Consider the following 22,570-nt stretch of genomic DNA (forward strand, 5'->3'; position numbering starts at 1 on the left):
TCACCAACGTATCGTGCGATGTTCGTGGAGGAAAGCGAGATCGATAAGAGATGAGCGTGTCGGGGAACCCTGTACTAGCTGAGCTCATTGAATGCCAGTAGTCGTCCTACGTGATTGTGCGGACCATCCAAACAAGGGTTGACTAACACCAATTTATCATGCCCGGGATGCGTCAATTGATCAACTTGACGTTCTCATGAAGGTGAGCATCTTTGAGGTCGCATTGAAGTCACATTTGCGCAATTTACGCATGTGCAGTCTATTTATACCAGATATCACTGCTACTTTCCGATGATTCACACCTACAAAATTATCTGATTTCTGATCCTGTTTATCACTGCCCTTACCTAATTGACAGACAACGGCTGGTCTGTGCATCTTGCACGGATATGTGTGCAGTACAAGTGGGTTCGGCTTGATTCGCTTTCAATGATCACCATGCTAAGATGTGCACTTTTAGTATCATCGCAGTGCGATGCGATGTAAATCAACGGTGCACTGGATATACATAAATACTGCGTCTCACGACCGCTTTTTCATCACGAAGCCACATGCACCAGAGACTATGGTCATATTTAATCTGCGTGTCCATAATGCGCTGGCCTTCATGTCTCTGCCTCCCATGACAGGTTCTTCCAACTTGACAGATGAAAGTCCGCATCCGTCCAGTCTTCTTGCATATGACGCACCCCCGAATTACCAGGACTTTGACTCGATAATATCTGATACAAAGTTCACCGCTGATACTAGAACCGATTTCTATGACCGCAGTCTAACAACTCGCATATATGCCCTTGTCGGAGTGGCATGCTCGAGTATCATCAGCTGCTCATGCATCGTTATAGGCATTGTCATTCTAGCCAATCACGGAGTCTATGGTGTAGCCGCGCCCAACCTGGTCAATGTTGAGACGGAGTCTCAGTTGTCTCGGTTGTCCCTGCAGGCGGAAATATTGACCCTGGCACTTAACCTAATCGTCACGTTATGCACCGAGTCCATAGGCTTCGTACACAGCATCTCATTGCGCTCTGCGCTAGCCTCGGAATCTCGGCTTCGTTTCAACACTAATCTGCGCCTTCTTACCGCAGCTCGTAGATGGTATAACCCTAACGGCGTCCTCCTTAACGGTATCTCGGCTGTCCTCCTCATTATATCCTACAGCTCGGCCTCACTCGTTGTATGCTTCGACTATCAATTCACGTCCTCAACACCACCTGAGCAGGGTGTTGCCTTCGCAGGGTTACCTCTCCTCATTTTGGGCATTGCACTCCTGTTCCAGGTGATGGTTGCATTGTCAGGGATACGGGCTGTCAAAATATTGACGTGGAGCTCCTCGCCTTTCGACCTGACCGCTGCACTGGTCCACCACACGCAATTGACCCCTGCTACTTTCCGGTGCATGCGTCGCGTGTCTGACCCAGACACGGATGGAGGTCCAGCAAAGCCGCCAGGGACACAGCCCTCAGCGTGGCATGCTCACTCTAGCATCCGGAAAGTTATCATTTCTCTTTGCGTGATCATTGTAGCATGCGCTGGATGGGCCGCACTTGTCATGTACATTTGGGGCAAGCACGCCGGCAAGGGTTTAGTGTCCCCTGATGCGCTGACCATACAAACATGGTCGTTCCTGCCCAGCGAGTCGTTTAATTTCATCGGTATTTTATGCCGGGTGTCAATCTTAAAACGTGGATTCTGCTCTATGTCAATATGGCAGCTGTCCAGGGACCGTTGACGCTTGGGCTGCATTGCTCAGAGCTCATCGCAAATGTCATTCGAGACGAAAGACAGTGGAGATGTGCTACTGGATGGAAGGGACTTAGAACGGCGACGAACCCGTTGAAGATGATTTTCACTCATCCGATTTGTCTCGTACTTTTCGTCGCGAAGCCTTTCCTGCGTGAGCCATTCCTGTCTAGTATCTTTTATTGGTGTTGTTGAACGACCATCCTCGATGATCGCAGATTGGATGTTTGGGCTTTCGTTCACCGTATCTCCCCAGGTAAATGAGGGGCAACTAGTAGGGTTGGCGGTAGTCATGTTGACTGCCCAGGTTCGCACTGACTGTCCATGTAAAACTGCTATGACATCCTCACACCCTTTGCAGATCTGGAACTTATGCATAGCGTTATTTATATTTACCTGTTTCTTCACTTTCGTTGCACTGCGCCGACCGCGCGGTCCCCAGCCGGCTGCATACGGTCACGTCCAAACGCTCGCCAACCTCGTGGACGAGTGGTCGCCTGTGATGTGGTGGGGACACAAGGAGGATGGAATTCCGTACTGTCATGCTGGTAGGGTATTTATGTGCTCACAATGCTACTGCTCTGACACTTTTGAAAAGGGACGAGCGATCATCCGCTCCCGGATGTGAAGATGGACTGTGTTTATGCTGGTTCTGGTGCTAGGTCCCTGGTACCTGTCTCGTGAGAGGCACTTGGTTTACTTTTTAGTGGGAGTTCCTTGATTCCTCTGTTTAAATGGAGGAGCTACTATATCCACGTCGGACTGGAAATACATTGACGGGCACACAACCAGCCATGCCGTTGAACGATACACGTAGAATTCACTGTGGATAGTAGTTCCAATAAAAATCACTGGAAAATGCACTGGTGCTGAATGTTTCAGAGTGACTTTCACTGAAACTGCATGCAGTTAATTCCATTGGAGTGTTTCAGCTGATCATCCTCGATTCAGCACCACCCTTTCAATAGAAAATTTACTGAATCAGATTCAGCTTCGTGTGGGTCGGGGTTCGTGTTCTGACCAGTACGGCGGTACCCCGCGCCTTCCTAATATGGTTAGGGTACTGCAGGGGTAAACCCCCGGGTATCAGAGGTGATACCCCTACCCCTACCCGCTCATATACCCACACCCACCAGCGGGGTACGGGTTCGGTCACGGGTAACAGTGTGAAAGACCCGGGGTAAAACCCGCAAGGGGTATACCCGTGGGTAAAGCTATTGTCGAACTAAGTATGCGACACAAAAAAATGATATGATTAATCTATCATGATCCTGTCCCATCCATGCTCCAGTTCCTGCTCCTCTCCCTCGACATCTGGTAGGATTGTGACTTTGTGAATATCCTCAGGCTTGACAAGATTCAGTGTACTCCAGGATCCGAGGCACAGAAATGCCTGTGTGGACTGCGCCAAGAGACAGGACCTAACATGGGAGAGGAGTAAGCATCCACAGCTGAATACCTGCTCAACATTGATGGATGTTGCTATGAGTCCTATAAGCACCTTGTCATGCAAAGTAATATACCATGTACCAGGGATACTCAAGTAATCTGTCATATCTGTTATGGACTAGGATAGTCATAACAATCAGCAGCTCGATAAGAGTGATGGCTGAAGTTATAGTCAAGACTTTGCAAAAGCAAAGGTCGTAAGACAAGGCAAAGAGAGTGTCTTTGACTTGAATATTGATTCAGACAACTTAGGATTGGAGGTCCTAAGCGAGAGAAGTTTCTGGGTGAAAACCTAGTAAGATTAAAGTAAAGATCTACTAGGTACATGACCAGGTTTATATAGGATGCAAGTACTTTAGGGCAAGTACTATGAGTCATCTAACGACAGCTGCGGCGATCGCAATGTAATACAGGTATGGAAATGAGTCTAGTGATGGCACAATGTAGTGCAGTCATGACATAATACAAATGTAAGTGGGAAAATGAATAGGGGCAAGCATGACTGTAACAATATCCCATATGCCAGACATAGATCCCATCATATTCCCACGCCTTCCGGACCTATTTCTGGACCCCATATCCAACTCATTCCTGAATCCCCTATCCTGTTAAGGTCATACTCAAAGGGTAACTGGATCTGAAGGGCTTCGGCCTCAGCTCGTGCGCTGTGCCCCTTACCTGAGTATTGCCCCTTATTTCAGGAAGGCAAGACTAGCATGTCTGGAAGGTCAGATGAGTAGTGTAATGGATCCGGATGACTTCTGGATGAGGGATAAGTATTGTATGGCTAATCCGGACAAGTCCAGACTAGAAACTAATGGTAGTGGACTGTCAGGGACAGAGGCGGATACAGATAGACTATAGGAATCAATCCTAAGTCTCAGAGGACAGGAATGAGCAGAACTAAGATGATGTTTGAACTGAGGTACTACAGAAAGTTACAGGAGGTTATATACTATAGGTATCTAACAGAATGATCAATCAGCAGAGTCCAAGGCTATGTATGAAGCATGTGGATAGTCTATTGGTAAGTAGAAACAGATCACAAATCATGAAACGGAAATGAAACATAGGTAGCGGATAAGGGAGCAGGATGGATATACAGATAACCGAAATACCAGAGTTAGGGGGTTACTGAAAAGAGACGAGCACTGGTTGTGGATTTGGATGAGTTGTGGACCGGACTGGATGAGTGGACAGATTGAATGACGAGATGTTGGAGGGGGATAAGATGTGGATAGCATTGGAGATAAGATGTGGATCTGAGATGAGATAAGGGTCGGATCTGAGATCTGGATATGCGGATATGACAGTATCCCCCCTTTAGGGCTGATGTCATATCCCACGATCCGGACCCACGTTCATCATATTCCCACGCCTTCTGAGCCTACATCCAGACCACACTTCATATCCAACTCATTCCCAGATCCCCTTCCACTGTGTGCTCCACACCTCAGCAGGATCGACTATGCTCCGGATTTACCCCTGAGCTCCAGACCATCGGATCTCCACTGCTAGCCTGAACCATAACCCCCTGTCCCATCCACCCTATGTACACTCCATCCAGCAAGACATTCAGACTTCACCTCATCTCGGATTCTGGACTCTATCCACCTTCTCATATCCTGGTCCTGTATCCACCTTGTCTTCTGGATCCCCAGGTCTCCGGACCTCCGGATATTAACTCCGGACCTATTCCCACCCTCTGTCCGATATCCTGCGCCTATCCCCATTTAGGCATTCTCTGCCTTCCAGCTTTTGGTTACCTCTTGTTCTGTCTTGCTTATTGATCCTTGTACAAGTCCTCATCTCTGAGTTCATTTAGTCATGTTCCGACTTACTTACTAATGTGTTTCCACATGCTTGTACATAGCCTTGCTCCTTTGCTTACTGATCCCCTCAGATATTGTTCAGTATATAACCCCTGTAGATACTCCTGTAATTCCCCACCTTTCCAGCACTTACCCTCTTTCCGGACTTAGGTCCAATCCCTGTCCCTCTGACTCTACCTTAGGGTAGTCTACCCCTGCTTGTTTCTACATCAGACTTTGTCCGATGTAGCCCCTATTCCTTCTGGACCTCTAGATGTCCTGTCCTTTGGACGTTCCGCCCTACTGTCTCCCTGTACCTTGGACAGATCCTGTCCTTCTATCCTCCATCATCCTGCCCTCCTGCCCTCCTGCCCTCCTATCTTTCCATCCTGTTTCCTGTAGAAGTATTACCTTGTAGTGGGAACTCTCCTGAGCACTTCCTGTATTCCTCCGGAACTCTCCCATGCTCTTCCAGACATTTCCCGTGCTCCTCCAGAAGTCCTCTAGCGCTCTCCAGCAGAGTAGCCAGCCTCCAGAAGTCCTCCAGACTTTGTCGGACCATCATTGGACCTCATATGAAATGAAGGGCACATACTCGGGTAAGGGGCACAGCATACGAGCTGAGGCCAAGCCCCTCTGAGTCAGTCTCTCTCTCCCTTGAGCAACATGGTTCTTAACAGCCGATCCCTAGAGGCACAAGATCTGATGATCCGGACTGGACAATATGAGGGCAAGAATCGATGGAGAAGCTGATGGATGGAGTTTGTGAGTTCTGGTTTCCACAGATATACGGATGTCAAAGCATCCTAGGTCTTCCTTCCTTCCCTCACTTTACCCACTCATACTAGCTTTTGAATATCATGTCTGGCAACAAATCCAGTGGTCAGAAATCTGCTAGGGAGACCCTTGTGGAACTTCAGCGTCAGATGGCACTCACAGAGGCTGCAGCTCAGAGAGAGGAAGAGGAAGAGGAGCGGAAATGTCAGGAAGCGGAGTGGATGCATCAGGAAGCAGAACGGAAACATGAGGAGGAGAGGAAGCAGATTGAGCAGTCTGAGCTCTGGGTAGTGCAGGAAGAGGAGAGGCGGAGGGCTGAGGTGGCTAGGAGGGTGAGTGATACTAACTTTATCAGATCTGGAGCTGAGGGGTATGCTAGTCCCAGTCCGCTTCTATGTCCAGAGCTCAGGATGCTCCCTGCACTTGTTGTGTCAGTAAGAAGAAGATGTGCTCCTGGGAGGATGCCAAGTCTAATGCACTGGTGAGATAATCCTTGCCTTGGATGTCCAGAACTGGGTGTACTGATATCTGGATAGATCAAGTCTTGCGACATCTGCAGGATTGATAGGGTCTCCTGTCCCGGAAGTGCAGACAAGCCCAGGGAACCAAGGTGGAAGAGGCAGCGCACTGTGGTGACTCTGTCTCCAAAATCCAAGGGTAAGAGACGTCAGAGGAGCCCTACCCCTGAGGAACTGGAAGTGGAGGAAGCTTCCAATCTGTGGACCAGAATAGAGACGGATGAGGGGAGTGTGGAGTATGATGACCAGGCCTGGGTTGCTGCTGCCAACAGCATAGTAGCGGAACTGGCCCGGACCAATGGGCTTCTCCAGGAGAGTATTGGAGCTGTGGAAGGGAGTAGGTTGGTGATGGAGCGGATGAATACTAACATGGAGGACTTCATCCAGCAGCAGAGGGACTTCCAGTCCATCCTCCTGGAGGGGATCTGGAATGGATTCTGGATTGCGGACACCTCTACTCCGGATGATGTTGACAAGGATGTTGAGGAGGAGGCTGGAGGATCCAGAGGGGACATGGAGACTGATGGGTGAGGAGCTCCAGATTTCTGCTTCTGCCCCTAATGTACTTGTATCTGATTTTGTACTCATTGTAATGCAATTGGACTGGGTTTGTCTGGATATGAAGAGTGAAATACTGAAACTAGGTCTGATGTGTTTCCAAGTTCCATGGCTAGTAACCAGGATGTCTCTTCATCCGTCCCTTCATATCCGGACCACTGGACAAGGTAGAGAAGCTGACATTGTCATCTCCAGTGGTCCAACTTAGAGTCTAGGATTTCGTATATCTCATATTCTGGTTCTCTGTCAACTTCTATTGGAGGTGGGGGTGGTTGGATACAACTAGGGATGGTGTTTGGAACTGCAGGTTCCAGTTGGGAGACATGGAAGACTGGATGTACTGGACGCATGGAATCCAGGAGTCGGATGGTAAAGGAATGCGATCCAGGACGGGATATAATGTCAAAAGGACCTAAGTTCTTTTCTGAGAGCTTCTTGGAAGGGCGAGTGGAATGGAAGTACTTTGCTTTGATGAAGACTTGATCTCCAACCTTGAAGTCTGGGGCTGGTATCTGCCTTGCGTCTGCAGGTCCTTGATAACGTTCTTGTACATGGGTCATTTCTTCTCAGAGGAATTGGTGAAGCTCAATGAGGTCTATGGCATATTCCTGTGCACAGACAGAGGAAAGGTCGCGTTCTGGGTGGATGGATATGTTTGGATGGTATCCCTTGTTGGCAAAGAAGGGCAAGACTCCAGTGGTAGCACTCAGAGCATTGTTGTATGCAAATTCAGCCAAGGGAAGTAGTTCCGACCAGTTATCCTGCTGATAGTTACAGTAGATCCAGAGGTATTGTTCTAGGGTTTGGTTGGCATGCTCAGTTTGTCTGTCCCCTTCCAGATGATATCCGGACATGAAGTGGAGGATCATATCTAATGCGTTTCCTAAGGACCAGAAGAAGTGGGATACAAACTCTGTTCCCTGGTCCGAGGTTACATGGGATGGAACACCGTGCTTGGAGAACACATGGAGTAGGAACAAGCGAGCAAGGTCTGGAGAGGTGATAGTGTCGTGGGTTGGAACGAATATTGCTTGCTTGGATAGACAATCTATGATGATGAGGATGGCTGTGAAGCCAGAGGAGTCCGGAAGTTGCTCAATGAAATCCATGGAGATGGAGTTCCAAGGCTTTTCTGGAACAGGAAGTTGCTTGAGCAATCCATATGGCTTATGTCTTGGAACCTTGGCTCAGGTGCAGGTGGTGCACGATTTAACAGTCTTTGACATAGGTGCGTATTCCAGGCCAGGTATATTCGTGTTGGATGAGTTCTAGTGTCTGGTTCTGGCCAAAGTGTCCAGACAGGGGATGGTCATGGGTGTTCTGGAGGATGCAAAGTCGGAGGTCATTGGAATCCAGGACATATATACGATTGTCACAATGGAGGAAACCACTATCGTCCGTGGTCCATCTGGGATCTGGAGGACCGGACATCCGAGCGGACGCGATAGGGTTGTTAGGGAGAGCAGATAGGATATTGTTTCGGAGTTGGTCAACATCCATGAGTACAGCTGCTTGGAGCACCAGATATGCTAGGGTTGATGCTCATAGGGATGAAGCTAACTGTTCAGACGTGAACACTGGACAGAAGTTATGAGGGTTAACTTGAGCGTAGTCCTTATCCCCCTCTTTGGGGTAGACGTCCCAGCGTCTAGTGAGGGAATCTGGTTTTGCTCCAAGTTTTCCAAGTACTCAAGATTCTTGTGGTCCGTGACAACATCAATAGGCTCAGACGAGCCTTCTAGGTAGTGTCGCCAGGTCTGGAAAGCTTCATATATGGCTAGGAGTTCCTTGTCGTGGGTATCATAGTTGAGTTCCAGAGCGGACAGGGTTCTAGAATAGAACACTACTGGACAAAGCTCTGAGTCTGGACATACAATGGACAGTATTCCAGCGATGGCATAATCAGAGGCATCAGTTTCAATGACAATAGGAACGTTTGGAATCCAGTGCATAAGCACCGGAGCGGAAGTGAAAGCTTTCTTGAGTGCAGCAAATGATTTCCAGCAATCCTCCGAAAAATCCCAGTTAACATTCTTGCATGTAAGCTGGGTGAGTGGAGTGACGATGTCCAAGTAGTTGAAGATGAAACAACGATAGAAATTTGTGAATCTGAGGAAGGATTGAACATCCTTGACTTTCCATGGCTCCGGCCAGTCAACAATAGCTTTGACTTTATTGGATGACATAGTAAGGCCTTTTGGAGACAGGAGGTAACCAAGGTATTCTATGGAATTGGAGTGGAACTCGCATTTCTCTGGTTTGGCATAGAGTTGATGCTTTCGGAGTCATCAAAGTACTTCTCAGATGTGTTGCTTATGGGATGCAAGGTCATGGGAATAGATGAGGATGTCGTCCAGATACACCACAACGCATATGTCAAGCATATCGGTGAAGATGCTATTGACAAAATGCTGGAAAGCCACTGGAGCATTGGTGAGACCCTTGGGCATAACTAACCATTCATAGGAGCCATAGCGTGTCCGGAAAGCTGTCTTCCACTCATCTCTGGAAGATATCCAGACAAGATGGTAAGTGGACCGGAGGTTGATCTTAGTGTAAACTTTGGTGTGGCTCGGAGAGTCTAAGAGGTCAGCAATGAGGGGCAACGGATAGTGGTCTTTCTTGGTGATCTTGTTCAGGCCATGGAAATCCACACAAAGACACAGGGAGCCATCCTTCTTCTTGACAAACAGGACAGGGGCTCCATGTGGAGAGGAGGAGGAACAGAGGAGTCTGGATGAGATATTTTCATCCAGGAACTTCCAGAGAGCTTCAAGCTCAACCAGAGAAAGGGAATATATGGTGCCTAGAGGTGGAGCAGTACCTTCCTCTAAGTCGATCTTTAGGTTGTAAGGCCTATGAGGAGGAAGTTGGCTAGCTTTTCCCTTGTCAAAGACATCCGCATATTCATGATACTCTGGAGGGATCACAGATAGATCTGGAGCATTGGACGAAGTGGATATGGAACAGATCTTGGCACTGGAAGGGCGTGGGAAGATGCTGAACTGCTTGGAGCCTTCTAACTTGCAGGCCCGGCAAAAGGCAACTGCGTTGATTAGAGAAATGTTAGGCTCAGAGGTATCAGTGGAGGTGTCTGGAGTAGTTAGAGGGGTAGTTTCCACTGGAGGTGGCGGAGGCGATATCAGAGGGGTCAATGGCATTCCATGAGATGAAGTCCAGGAACTTGATGCTGTGCAAAACCCAGTCAATCAATGGATTGTGTTGGTTAAGCCAGCTATATCCAAGGACGATAAGACAGGATGAATCCAATGGAGTTACGTAGAATGTATTGGAGGTGACCACACCAGACAAGAAACGGATGGGCAGATCTATAGCTTCAGAAATGGTTGCATTACAAGTACCATCAAACAAATGGAGCAGAATCGGAGGAATTGCATAGGTAGGTAGATTATATTTATGGATGAAGTCAGATTCTATGAAGCAATGGGAGGAACCACAATCTACAAGAGCTGGAAAGTCAGAAATATCGGAATGCATAGGGATGGAAACATATGGACAGAGAGAGTTCGGATCAGACAAGGAAACAGCGTTGAGTCATAGCTCTGTTGCACAGGTTGAGTCAATGCGACCCTCATCCCATGCGGAGTCAGGAGGGTCACAGACTATTTTTTTGCCTCGTCTGAGGCATCTGGTTTGGTTTCTGGATCGACTGTAGCTGTGCGACCTTTGGTGGCGTGTGAAGTCAACTTTGTGCAGTCCCAAGCAGTATGCCCAGATCCACCACAGAACAGACAGAGCTTCCTGTCCAGCCTTCTCTGACGTTCTTCAGATGTAAGCTTTCCGTCCTTACCCAACTTGTTGTTAAGGTCCAGAGCTTTAGAAGTGGAGGTAGTGGACGAAGTTGTCTTTCCAGATTTGTTGTTTCCTAGAGGAAGTGCTTCCAGATCCGGACACAGTTGGCATTGGTCCATTCGGAAGACTTGGCAGGAGGATTGGGTGCAGAGGATTTGGTTTTGCAGGAGATCTCTCCCTTGCATTCCCAATAGTAGGCATCAATGGTCTGTGCAAGGGTTTTGTATTCCGAGAGCATGCCAGGTTTTCCCATGCGACTGATTTCATCCTTGATACGAGCAGGAAGTTCATTATAGAATTGTTGGCATAGGGCTCCATCACCCCATCCATGGACCTGAGAGGCAAGTTGTTGGAATTCTACAATGTACTTGTTGATGTGCTGTCCATTGCACATATTGAGTTGTTCGAGCTGCATTTCCACATCTCTGGAAGAGTCGTGAGGTCCGAAATTGGTCTGGAGTTCAAGCATGAACTCGGAATAGTCATCCATCCAGTCTGGACTGATTGGTATGTTCATCAGAAAGGAGGTTGGGTTCAAACCACTCAAGGGCCATTCCTTTGAGGTAGGATTGGGCAAAATTGACTTTAGACCTTCCAGTACAGAAAGCATTGGGTTTGCTCTGGAAGTTGAGCTCACACTGGACAAAGAATGCACGAAGTTTCCAGAGCTCGGTGCCATCAAAGACATCTAGCTCCTAGACCTTGACTTTAGGATCTTTAGGGAGGGTGGTGCAATGATTGTTTTGGGCGAGATTATTGATAGCTCTGGATAGGAGTACCATAATGCAATCCTGTGGACCCAGGCCATTGTCTCTATCATCATCATCTTCATCATCCGGATCATCATCCGGATTTCCACTGTTACCATCCAGCGGGTTTCTGCCAGGGGTATTGTGATCAACATCATCATCATCCAGATCCCTTTGGCCCAGAGGGGCTAGGGCTGGAGTCCATGTAGGGGTCTCCAGATGTTGACAACTCAGAAGCTCCAAGATGCTTCTGGCAGTAGCACGCTGGCTAACACAACGCTGCGAGAAGCTATTGAAGGTTTTGATGATAGGAGTGGAATCATGGTGGGCAGATACTAATCCGGCTGCTTGGAGAGTGTTTGCAGTTTTGGTTGGTGCCATAGGAAGTGTAAGTATACTTGGTAAGGTGTGAGTTCGAATATACTGTTAAGGTCGTACTCAAAGGGTAACTGGATCCAAAGGGCTTTGGCCTCAGCTTGTGCGCTGTGCCCCTTACCTGAGTATTGCCCCTTATTTCAGGAAGGCAAGACTAGCACATCTGGAAGGTCAGATGAGTAGCATAATGGATCTGGACAACTTCCAGATGAGGGTTAAGTATTATAGGGCTAATCTGGACAAGTCCAGACTAGAAACTAATGGTAATGGACTGTCAGAGACAGAGGTGGATACGGATAGACTATAGGAATCAATCCTAAGTCTCAGAGGGTGACGAGAGTAGGGATACTCAAGTCCGGAGGACAGGAATGAGTAGAACTAAGATGATATTCGAACTGAGGTACTACAGAAAGTTACAGGAGGTTATACAGTGGCTCAAAAAACTGTCCTGCATGTTTTGACATTTTTACTATTTACAATATTGTGTGAGAATGACATAAATGACCTCAGTGACATGCTTATACCACATTGTAGTATGGCTTCAGAGCTTTCATTTGAGCCCTACACCGTGGGAATCGGTGGAGATATGGTGGAGATACAAGGCTCACAAAATGGTGACTCATGCGGACAGTTTTTGAGCACATATTAAAACTATATAAATCATCATTTATGACACCATAACAATCATGCCACCATTAAATAAATTATAAAGTGGTGTCATTATTTCATTTCAAAACCATATCTAACTATACAAACCAAAAATTTCCATATGTCATGGTTATATTCACCATGAAAGCCACCCCCCCTGCTCAAAGGGATAATATCCTCTCTTTTTCCTATTCTGGCCTCTCTGCTTGTCAAATTTCCTCTAGAACTGGAGTATCCAAGTCCACTGTGGCCAGGCCAAGTTCATCAAAGAAAGTCACACAGACAAGGAAAACTTTTATTGTGGTCTTATATGATCATATAACATGCTTCCAGTCCATGTAATCCAATTCTGATGGGCTAAGGCAAAGGTTAGTCATCTCTGCATATGTGTGATAGAGAGGAGAGCCTTTTCTTCCTTGTTACTGACCTGAGATGAGCTGTCTTGAGAATGTTTCTCACAGTGTGTGAAGAGACAGGGAATGTGATGGTGGAATTGATGTAATAGGTGACATGGACAGCATTATCAGCCTTTCCTGTAGTGATATGTTGAATAATAGCCCTCCTATCAGTAGAGGTGAGCTTGGATGGATGCCCTTCACAGAAGTTTTCCTTGTCTGTGTGACTTTCTTTGATGAACTTGGCCACAGTGGACTTGGATACTCCAGTTCTAGAGGAAATTTGACAAGCAGAGAGGCCAGAATAGGAAAAAGAGAGGATATTATCCCTTTGAGCAGGGGGGGTGGCTTTCATGGTGAATATAACCATGACATATGGAAATTTTTGGTTTGTATAGTTAGATATGGTTTTGAAATGAAATAATGACACCACTTTATAATTTATTTAATGGTGGCATGATTGTTATGGTGTCATAAATGATGATTTATATAGTTTTAATATGTGCTCAAAAACTGTCCGCATGAGTCACCATTTTGTGAGCCTTGTATCTCCACCATATCTCCACCGATTCCCACGGTGTAGGGCTCAAATGAAAGCTCTGAAGCCATACTACAATGTGGTATAAGCATGTCCTTGAGGCATTTGTGAGTTCTCACACAATATCATAGATAGTGAAAAATGTCAAAACATGCAGACAGTTTTTTGAGCCACTGTACTATAGGTATCTAACGGAATGATCAATCAGCAGAGTCCGAGGCTATGTATGAAGCATGTGGATAGTCTATTGGTAAGTAGAAATGGATCACAAATCATGAAACAGAAATGAAACATAGGTAGTGGATAAGGGAGCAGGACGGATATACAGATAACCAAAATACCGGAGTTAGGGGGTTACCGAAAAGAGATGAGCACTGGTTGTGGATTCGGATGAGTTGTGGACCGGACCGGATGAGTGGACAGATTGAATGACGAGATGTTGGAGGGGGATAAGATGTGGATAGCATTGGAGATAAGATGTGGATCTGAGATGAGATAAGGGTCAGATCTGAGATCCGGATATGTGAATATGACAGAATGAGGGACTCCGCTGTCTGGATCCATTGGTCTTCCCAGTAAGCAACCTTGAAGTAAGATAGCTTATGTCACAGATGCAAAACTGTAGAAATATGTTAATTACAAAAGGGAGTGGAACAATATGAAGTACATACCCATAGTGATGCAATAAACTTCTGAACTGTCTGTAAGTTCATAGTATCAATTCAGAGTCTTCTTTGTGAGTTGAACAGCTGCGCAAATTGGAGCAGAATATGTCTTGTTGTGCAAGTATGATGTGAGCTCCTGGTTGATATGATCCATGGCAGGGATCACAGTAGCAAGGTTTGGTGTTGAACAAGAGAAGTACAAAGTTGTGTCCTTGAGAATCTAGAACATGTGGCAAGCACATTTTGATTGTTGTCACACAGTGACAAATACACACCTTCAATACATCCTGCAACTGTTTGACTATCTCCCACTCACAGTCAGCTAACTCATACTTTCATGGACCCAGATTGCGATGTTGTGTCACATTGTCGACAGCTTTCCTATGCTCAAGTGCATAATCCAGCATGTCAAAGGTAGAATTCCACCGAGTTGCCATGTCATGTGGCATCAGTGTCACAGGCTTGTGTGAATCTTGAAGAATCTGATGCCATGTGGGGAGTACAATAGTTGTTGAGTGGATGATTCTGTAGGCCAGCTTTCACAACTAGAAACACAGATATTGTGTATTCAGGTAAGCAGGTTTTTTTTTTACCTACCTTCACAAGGGCTAACTTCATGGGTCAAATTTCTCTTTCTAGCACTTTCCATTCATCTGGTTCCAACAGCTTGACCTCATTCACCCACCCTTCATCATTATCTTTCAATTTTGCATTGGCAGTGTTGCTATCATCCACTTCCTCCTCATCCTCACTTTCTTCATCATCCACATTGTCTGCTTCAGCAAGTGCTTGATCAGCATCACATTTCTTGACGTCAAATTCTCGAATAAGGGACTTGGCTACAAGATTGACAGTGTGGAGAAAATAACAGGTATGTGTTGTTGCTCCTCCAAATGCTGGAATCTTCTCACTGAGTTCTCAAACCATAACATCATTGTTTGATGCATTGTCGCAGGTTACGCACAAGATCTGCATGCCCTCACATTAGTGCTGAGTAAGTCCAATGTTTTCTTGTCCATTACCTGTTCTGATATCCCAAACTCCTCTAGCATCTTTTCAAATGTGTGCACAAGCTCCTCACCTGTATGAGACTGTGACTACATCAGCTGATATTCTGCCATCTCAGTAAGTACCCGCCTTCACAACCTCAATTATATCTAACAGTAAGCATAGAGGCTCTCTGTTATGCTTGAAGTGTGCCAAAAAGGCCACAAAGGTTCGATGGTTGGGTGATGACCATCCATTGGTGGTAAAGTTGATTCTCCCTTTGTATTCCTGGTAAGTTTGGTCAGTTTCATGTATTTCATATGAATATAAACTCACCTGGAGCAATTTAGCAACTCATTGGCAAGTCCACACAAACACAAGTCGAACATCATGCGATACAGTGGATGGAGACAGTAAGTAATACTCTGGTCTGCCCATCTTTATCAACAACTGAAATCCTCGATCTTTGATGATATTGAATGGATGCAGACTCTCAGACACCCAGCACACTATTTCAGACCTGCAGCAACATGCCTTAGACTTTGGCCAAAAATTCAACAACCTCATACCTCATTTCTGCACACGTGTGTTGGCAGTGAGAGTAAGTGACTTTTCCTTTCCTTGCAAATGATGCAGTGATTGTTCCATCTCATAGAATGCTACCAATGATCTTGGACTGGACCTCATTGGCATCTTTTGCCTTGTCTGCAGCTCACAACACATCAGCACCCCAACACAAACACACATGCTTGCACATATTGCCAGTTGAGTGTGCATCTCCTTTGTCAAGAAAACGTCTAACTTTGGCTTTGCAGCCTTTTGCCTGGCATTTAAACTTGTGTGCCCTGCTGTTGTGCATGGTATGGAGTTCATACCATGACATATATAAGAAGTATAGAAGGAGATGATTAGGAGAGTGTATGAGGATATGTTTCTCACTCATGAGCTTAGTCATCTATTTCCCTTTATTTATTTACTTGTATTTATAGTTTCAGCCACTTGATTACATCAGTGAACCACTCAGATATGTTTGTAAGCATGTCATGTGACTGGTAATATTCTGATTTGTAAGGATAATTTCCATGACTTATCATGTTTTGTCATGATTTGTCATGCTTTGTAATATTTTACTCATGTACTTTAGTAAGCAGCTGATTCAGCACACCAAAAGGCTTGGTTTGTAAGCATATTCTTACCAATCCAGTGATGAGTCATTGCTTAGTAAGGATGGTTTCTAATATGTATATAAGGACTCCATTCTCACATAATCAACAAGTTTTTCCCTCTTCTTTCTTGTCTCAAACCATGAGATTTGTAAGATTTGAAGTGCAGGAGTTTTCCCTCTTTCTGTCTCAATAGTGTGAGATTATGAAGAAAGTGAAGGCCTCAAGATTGCCTTTGAAAACTATAGTATTTCTAGTCTAGATTGGTTGTATACTATCTTACAGGGACCACCTATACAACAGTCTATTATATTCAATTCAGCAGAGGTCCATATTACCTACTAGGTTTAAGTTAACCTGACAAAATATATACTTCCCTTTACTATCAAGAAGTGATCTAGCAAAGAAGTAATTTATTACCCTTTGGCCACCCATGAACAACAAGTTATCAACCGAGAAGTAGAAAATCTGTTGACCATGAACTTGAGGAGCTGGCACCTTAGTCTTATTGAAGTACAATTGTGATAGTCATTGTATTTCACCTCAACTTATATAAGACCCTCAAGTAGTAAGACACCATGTCCATCAATTGTGACAATCTTTGGCATGGGATCAAAAAATGCATAAACAGGTGAGCTCCAATCCTTCATCATCCATTCTATTGATTTATTAAAATCATATTAATTCATAGTATGCTGAACATACTCAGCTGGTCTTCAGGTGTCTCTTCTTTGCTCTCCAACTTGCTGTTACTGCTTTGTGATCCACTCTTGCTGTCTTTGGACCCTAAGTCATCCTCATTGGTGCATAATGCAGCTTCCTCTTCCTCAGTGCGAACTACAGCCTGACAACTCATCACTGCAGGTGGAGATGGTGATTTTGAGGGTTCAATTGATGATGTCACAGAACCTTGGTTGGCCACTGTGAGATTGCTGGTGTTCCCAGCTGCTGGGTGAGTTTTTGCCTTCTTTAGTTGTGCAATTGTGTGATCTCTGTCTGCTTCAGGTTTCCACTTCTTTGATGTGCCTATTGCCTTCTCTTCCAGGGCCGCTTTGGCTTTGGTTGTCATTTTGCTGATGCATTTTGCTGGACCTGAGAACATGTTGAGTTGCATCGTGGCTGTTGAATTTTTACTTGTCGGGCTAGTGTAGTTCATGAATATGCTTTAGAGTTTGATACGATTTTCAGCTGTACAGTACCCTCTTTGGGTAGTCACATTTTTATGTAGTCACATTTTGACTTCTATACAATACCTGGAAGCAGGGTACAGGTAGGGGTGTGGGTACCTCAAACCCAGACCCCTACCCCTACCTGGGTGGTACCCCTACCTGTGCAGTACCCTAATGGGAGGTAAGTGTCTTTCAAATATTGAAATCTCACAGATTTGCTGATGACAGTACAGAATCCACGCAAAAGTAGATGTGGCTGATGTCAGAGAAAGAGACTGTCTCTCAGATGATGAAATTCACAATGCCATTCACGTGAATACCAGCAGGGGAGTGGTGTGAATGAGACTGATGATGAGGACTCGGATGAGGATGGTAGTCAATCTGAGCACAACAGATATGAAGACAAGTAGAATAATAATGAATCATGAATGCTTATCATTGTTCTCATTGGTTTGAGTGGTATGAACTATGTTGGCTTACTATTGGAGGCTATGTGGCACTACATAGCAGGGCTATATAGCTGATGTACGAGATACTGGATACAATGTAGTGCAAATAATGATATAGCCTGAGGTATATAGTGCTATGTAGGGGGGGGACCTGCAATGAGGCTATGAGTGGTATGTAGCCTATGTAGCGCTATGTTGCACTTCAATTTTTTCCTGATGAACTTTCGACATATCAATGCTTCTAAGGTTACAAACTGTGCTAAGGTGCGAGCTACCTAATGACCTGGCCTGAAAAAGCTTTTATCAACCAGACCTTATATGTTTCGTTACCCACCTTCCGTACACTGATGCGCCTGGTCCGCCTTTTCTGACCTTCCGCATCCTGGCCAGCCCTTACCAGCCCTTATCCGATTTGGGGAATTTTGGTGATGCTGTTGCGGGTTTTGACTGAGATTGAATGCTTACATCAATGTCACAGCGGCGTCACCCATGATCCAAAACAATTCGTCAGCATCAGCCTAATCAGGCAACACCAGGCTTTTGAAGTTTTGGTAATGACTGGTTTCCTGTAAGCTCTACTTACCCGAGCTTTAGCGGGTGGGCCTCAGCGAGCTTTATTGAAAATCCTAAAACTACTCTGACCACCCTCATTTTTATCCTCCCACATCCCCAACCCAAACTTCAACTGCAGACGCTTCATAAATATTTAGTCCGCCAGCATCCGACCCCCTTCTCCATTTCCTCACATCTTCCCCGCTTAACCATGGAAAGCGTGCAAGGGCAAAACACATTGGTTCCCGTACCCTGCTTTATATTCACGCTCTTACCCGCGCGCCGCCACTACCTATCCTCCGCCATGCTCTGATCACCGCTCCCCCCGCTGTCAAGTGCATGTCACAGAAGCGCTCAGGAAAGAACGTTGTGAGACCTGCTACGCTTACAGAACAACAGCGCACAAGGGTGTTCATGTTGTATTACCTGCCAGTAAAAACAAAGAGTGGGAAGAAAGTGGAGGGGCGTTTAGCCTGAGAGATTATTGGTGTTGTTAACGGAGATAACAAGGCTATTACTGACAAAGAGTTAGCACACAAATAGGCCATGGTCGATAGGTATGTGCAACGTTGACGTCGGGTAACTCTCATTGACAGAAACAAATTTATCACGCTTGGGATGCATCAATTGATCAACTTGATGTTCTCATGAAGGTGAGCATCTTTGAAGTCGCATTGAGGTCACATTTGCGCAATTTACGCATGGGCAGTCTATTTATGCCAGATATCACTGGTATACATAATCTGCGTGTCCATAATGCGCTGGCCTTCATATCTCTGCCTCCCATGACAGGTTCTTCCAACCCGACAGATGAAAGTCCGCACCCGTCCGGTCTTCTTGCATATGACGCACTCCCGAATTATCAGGACTTTGACTCAATAACATCTGATACGAAGTTCACTGCTGATACTAGAACCGATTTCTACGATCGCAGTCTAACAACGCGGGGATATGCCCTTGTCGGAGTGGCATGCTTGAGTATCATCAGCTGCTCATGCATCGCTGCAGGCATTGTCATGCTAGCCAAACGTGGAGTCTATGCTGTAGCCGTGTCCAACCTGGTCAGTGTTGAGACGGAGTCTCAGTGGTCTCGGTTGTCCCTGCGGGGGGAAATATTGACCCTGGCACTTAACCTAATCGTCACGTTATGCACCGAATCCATAGGCTTTTGTGCATAGCATCTCATTGCGCTCTGCGCTAGCCTCAGAATCTCGGCTTCGTTTCAACACTAATCTGCGCCTTCTTACCGCAGCTCGTAGATGGTATAATCCTAACGGCGTCCTCCTTAACGGTATCTCGGCTGTCCTCCTCATTATATCCTACAGCTCGGCCTCACTCGCCGTATGCATCGACTATGAATCCACACTGTCTGAGCATGGTATTGCCTTTGCAGGGTTACCTCTTCTCATTTTGGGCGTCGCACTCCTGTTCCAAGTGATGATCGTATTGTCAGGGATACGGGCTGTCAAAATATTGACGTGGAGCTCCTCACCTTTCGACCTGACCGCTGCACTAGTCCACCACACGCAATTGACCCCGGTTACTTTGCGGTGCATGCGTTGCGTGTCCGACCTAGACACGGATGGAGGTTCAGCGAAGCCATCCGAGATACAACCTTCTGCATGGCATGCTCACCCTAGCATCCGGAAAGTTGTCATTTTTCTCTGGGTGGTCGTTGCAGCATGCGCTGGATGGGCCGCGCTCGTCATGTATATCTGGCATAAGTACGCATACCAAGATGGTATGCTGTCCGACCATGCACTGACCATACAAACGTGGTCATTCTTGCACAACGAGTCGTCCAATTCCATCGGGTATCATATGCCGGGTTTCGCGTGGATTCTGCTCTATGTCAACATGGCAGCTATCCAGGGGCCGTTGACGCTTGGGCTGCATTGCTCAGAGCTCATCGCAAATGTCATTCGAGACGAAAGACAATGGAGATGCGCTACTGGAAGGAATGGACTTCGAACGGCGACGAATCCATTGAAGATGATTTTCACTCATCCGATTTGTCTTGTCCTTTTCGTCGCGAAGCCTTTCCTGCGTGAGTTATTCCCGTCTAGTATTTTTATGGGTGTTATTGAACACTACCCTCGACGATCACAGACTGGATGTTTGGGCTCTCACTCGTCATAGATGCCACCTCCACTGATGGGAAAACAACACTTCCGGTTGCAGTATTCATGTACACTGGCCAGGTTTGCACTTACTGCCTATGTAAAACTGCTACAATGTCCTCACATCCTTGTGCAGATCTGGAACTTATGCATAGCGCTGTTCATATTTTCATGTTTCTTCACTTTCGTCGCACTGCGCCGACCGCGCGGTCCCCAGCCGGCTGCATACGGTCACCTCCAGACGCTCGCCAACCTTGTGGACGAGTGGTCGCCTGTGATGTGGTGGGGACACAAGGAGGACGGAATTCCGTACTGTCATGCTGGTAGGGTGATTATGTGCTCACAATGCTACTGCTCTGACACTTTTGAAAAGGGACGAGCGATTATCCGCTCCCGGATGTGAAGATGGACTGTATTTATGCTGGGTCCGGTGCTGGGTCCCTAGTACCTGTCTCGTGAGAGGCACTTGATTGGCTTTTTAGTAGGAGTTTCTTGATTCCCCTTTTTAAATAGAGGAGCTACAATATCCACGTCAGTCTGGCAATGCATCGACAGGCACACAACCAGCTATGCAGTTGAACGATACACACAGAACTTTTATGCTGCTCAGGTAGTTCGTCTCTTTTTTATACCATTCATATATGAGACAACTTTTAGCGGTGACACGTTCAATTCAACCTTCAAACTATTGTCGAATCGTTGTAATCTTGGTCGATGACATGACATGTAGCTGACTTGCCAAGATATACTTTAGACTCTTCCGCCCTGACTTAAGTGAGTACCGTAACCTGGGATTCAAATCTTTACCAGGCGTTCAGTAGAAACATTCAGATGAGTATTCCCGCTCCAAAATATCTTCAAGGCTCGCTGCTCCGCCACTGAGGTGGAAGGAGACCTTTGTTGCCTCCGACTCTCCGAGCTCGGCATGACACCACCGGCGATCCTAGAAGTTCCCAAAAATCCGAAGATCCTACAGGGTCCTACGTACGTGGAACATCTCGAATCAGAGTACTACCATCTGAAATTTGAGTCACTACTGCACAATAATATTGGTCCACGTTAATTTTTCGTTTCAATGTCTCAAGTACGCGACTTCACGAGCGAATTACACAAAGGCCACGATAAACCAGCATGACAGTCGATCAAGCTGAACAAGTCTTTCGCAGTAGTACTACAATTTAGCGCTCACGCCGTTTTCCGAGCTAAACCTTGCAGCCTGCGCTCCCGTGAGGCAAAGTGAGGCCAGTTAGTATTGCTGAGTCGAAATCGATCGCCCTAGCCAGGTAGTACTCCTAGATAAACATTGTGCGTTCAAACCCATAATAGACATCAATTTTCCTGGGGTATGGAAGCGTGATGAGCACAACTATCCTGCCTCTGCAAGCTGCATCGGGTCGCTGAACAACTTGAAAATTTACATACATGTGTTTTCAAGACATAACACCACGAAGTTATCAGAGTATCAGAGTATAAAGGGCCCTCGAGGTCTTATAACTGATTCAGATACCATACCCTTTATCACCTTGATCCACCATGTCGTCGAGCGATACTGTCGCAGTAATAGCCACCTGGACAGATTGCCTATGGGCAAGTGCAGTGTTAGGACGAAAGAAGACACTGTTAGAAAATCAATTATTATGACAGGTTGAAAATACCTTCAAGTTACACTAACGGTTGAAGTGCTGACGCGCAGGATGGGGTTTGACGCGGCATGGATAAGGTTTGACGCGCTATTGATGAGGCATCGACGCGGTACAATTTGTTTGACGCAGTACAGGTAAGTGTAGAGGTTGAGATGAGTACAGAGGCTTCAAATATGTTGGGGAGAACTTGTCGTGGTACGAGTGGTGCCTGACACAGCCTGAATGAGACTTGACATGGTGGTACAGAGTACTGGAAGGCTTGACGATATTTCACATGGTCCCTCAAGATTTGTGAAATTGTGACAGTGCCGCGTCACAGGATGATCACGCGCACGACTGGCCATCAGAGTTCGTGTAAACAGTTTTTCTTATGAGTAACACTCAAACTGGGTTCTTCCAAAGGTCTGTCAAGCCCATCACTCGTCTGGACTGTCTCATCACTGTTTGT

General features: G+C 46.2%; 5 protein-coding genes across 5 annotated transcripts; 3 read left to right on the forward strand and 2 right to left on the reverse strand.

The window, feature by feature from the left end:
• Positions 1-607: 607 nt before the first annotated feature.
• BJ212DRAFT_1296565 (uncharacterized protein) lies at positions 608-2,427 on the forward strand (the record flags this gene model as incomplete). Its single annotated transcript, XM_041332477.1, has 5 exons — positions 608-1,655; positions 1,715-1,897; positions 1,962-2,050; positions 2,105-2,291; positions 2,342-2,427. 5 exons carry the CDS (start codon positions 608-610, stop codon positions 2,425-2,427), a joined length of 1,593 nt encoding a protein of 530 aa, XP_041196924.1.
• Positions 2,428-3,010: 583 nt separating this feature from the next.
• On the reverse strand, positions 3,011-3,238 carry BJ212DRAFT_1230180 (uncharacterized protein; the record flags this gene model as incomplete). The annotated part of the gene is made up of 1 exon (XM_041329487.1): positions 3,011-3,238. A coding segment is annotated over one exon (228 nt), but the record flags the coding sequence as incomplete, so codon positions are not given.
• Positions 3,239-16,737: 13,499 nt separating this feature from the next.
• Positions 16,738-17,345, reverse strand: BJ212DRAFT_1585328 (uncharacterized protein; the record flags this gene model as incomplete). The annotated part of the gene is made up of 2 exons (XM_041342360.1): positions 16,738-16,847; positions 16,895-17,345. 2 exons carry the CDS (start codon positions 17,343-17,345, stop codon positions 16,738-16,740), a joined length of 561 nt encoding a protein of 186 aa, XP_041196926.1.
• Positions 17,346-18,640: 1,295 nt separating this feature from the next.
• BJ212DRAFT_1574507 (uncharacterized protein) lies at positions 18,641-19,420 on the forward strand (the record flags this gene model as incomplete). Its single annotated transcript, XM_041342110.1, has 2 exons — positions 18,641-18,916; positions 19,069-19,420. Coding segments are annotated over exons 1-2 (363 nt in total), but the record flags the coding sequence as incomplete, so codon positions are not given.
• A 100-nt stretch (positions 19,421-19,520) lies between these two features.
• On the forward strand, positions 19,521-21,051 carry BJ212DRAFT_809884 (uncharacterized protein). Its single transcript, XM_041344114.1, has 4 exons — positions 19,521-20,406; positions 20,469-20,560; positions 20,616-20,802; positions 20,853-21,051. The coding sequence occupies exons 1-4, from the start codon at positions 19,797-19,799 to the stop codon at positions 20,936-20,938; spliced, it is 975 nt and encodes a 324-aa protein (XP_041196928.1). The 5' UTR covers positions 19,521-19,796; the 3' UTR covers positions 20,939-21,051.
• Positions 21,052-22,570: the final 1,519 nt, after the last annotated feature.

The sequence above is a fragment of the Suillus subaureus genome (assembly GCF_016647635.1).
Source record: "Suillus subaureus strain MN1 chromosome Unknown BJ212scaffold_5, whole genome shotgun sequence".
In the NCBI taxonomy this organism is placed as follows: Eukaryota; Fungi; Basidiomycota; class Agaricomycetes; order Boletales; family Suillaceae; genus Suillus; species Suillus subaureus.

Coding starts and splice junctions, on each gene's coding strand:
- BJ212DRAFT_809884 (XM_041344114.1), top strand. CDS start 19,797: ATGATCGTATTGTCAGGGATACGGGCTGTCAAAATATTGACGTGGAGC. Junction 20,407..20,468: donor CGTCGCGAAGCCTTTCCTGC/GTGAGTTATTCC, acceptor CGACGATCACAG/ACTGGATGTTTGGGCTCTCA. Junction 20,803..20,852: donor AATTCCGTACTGTCATGCTG/GTAGGGTGATTA, acceptor ACTTTTGAAAAG/GGACGAGCGATTATCCGCTC.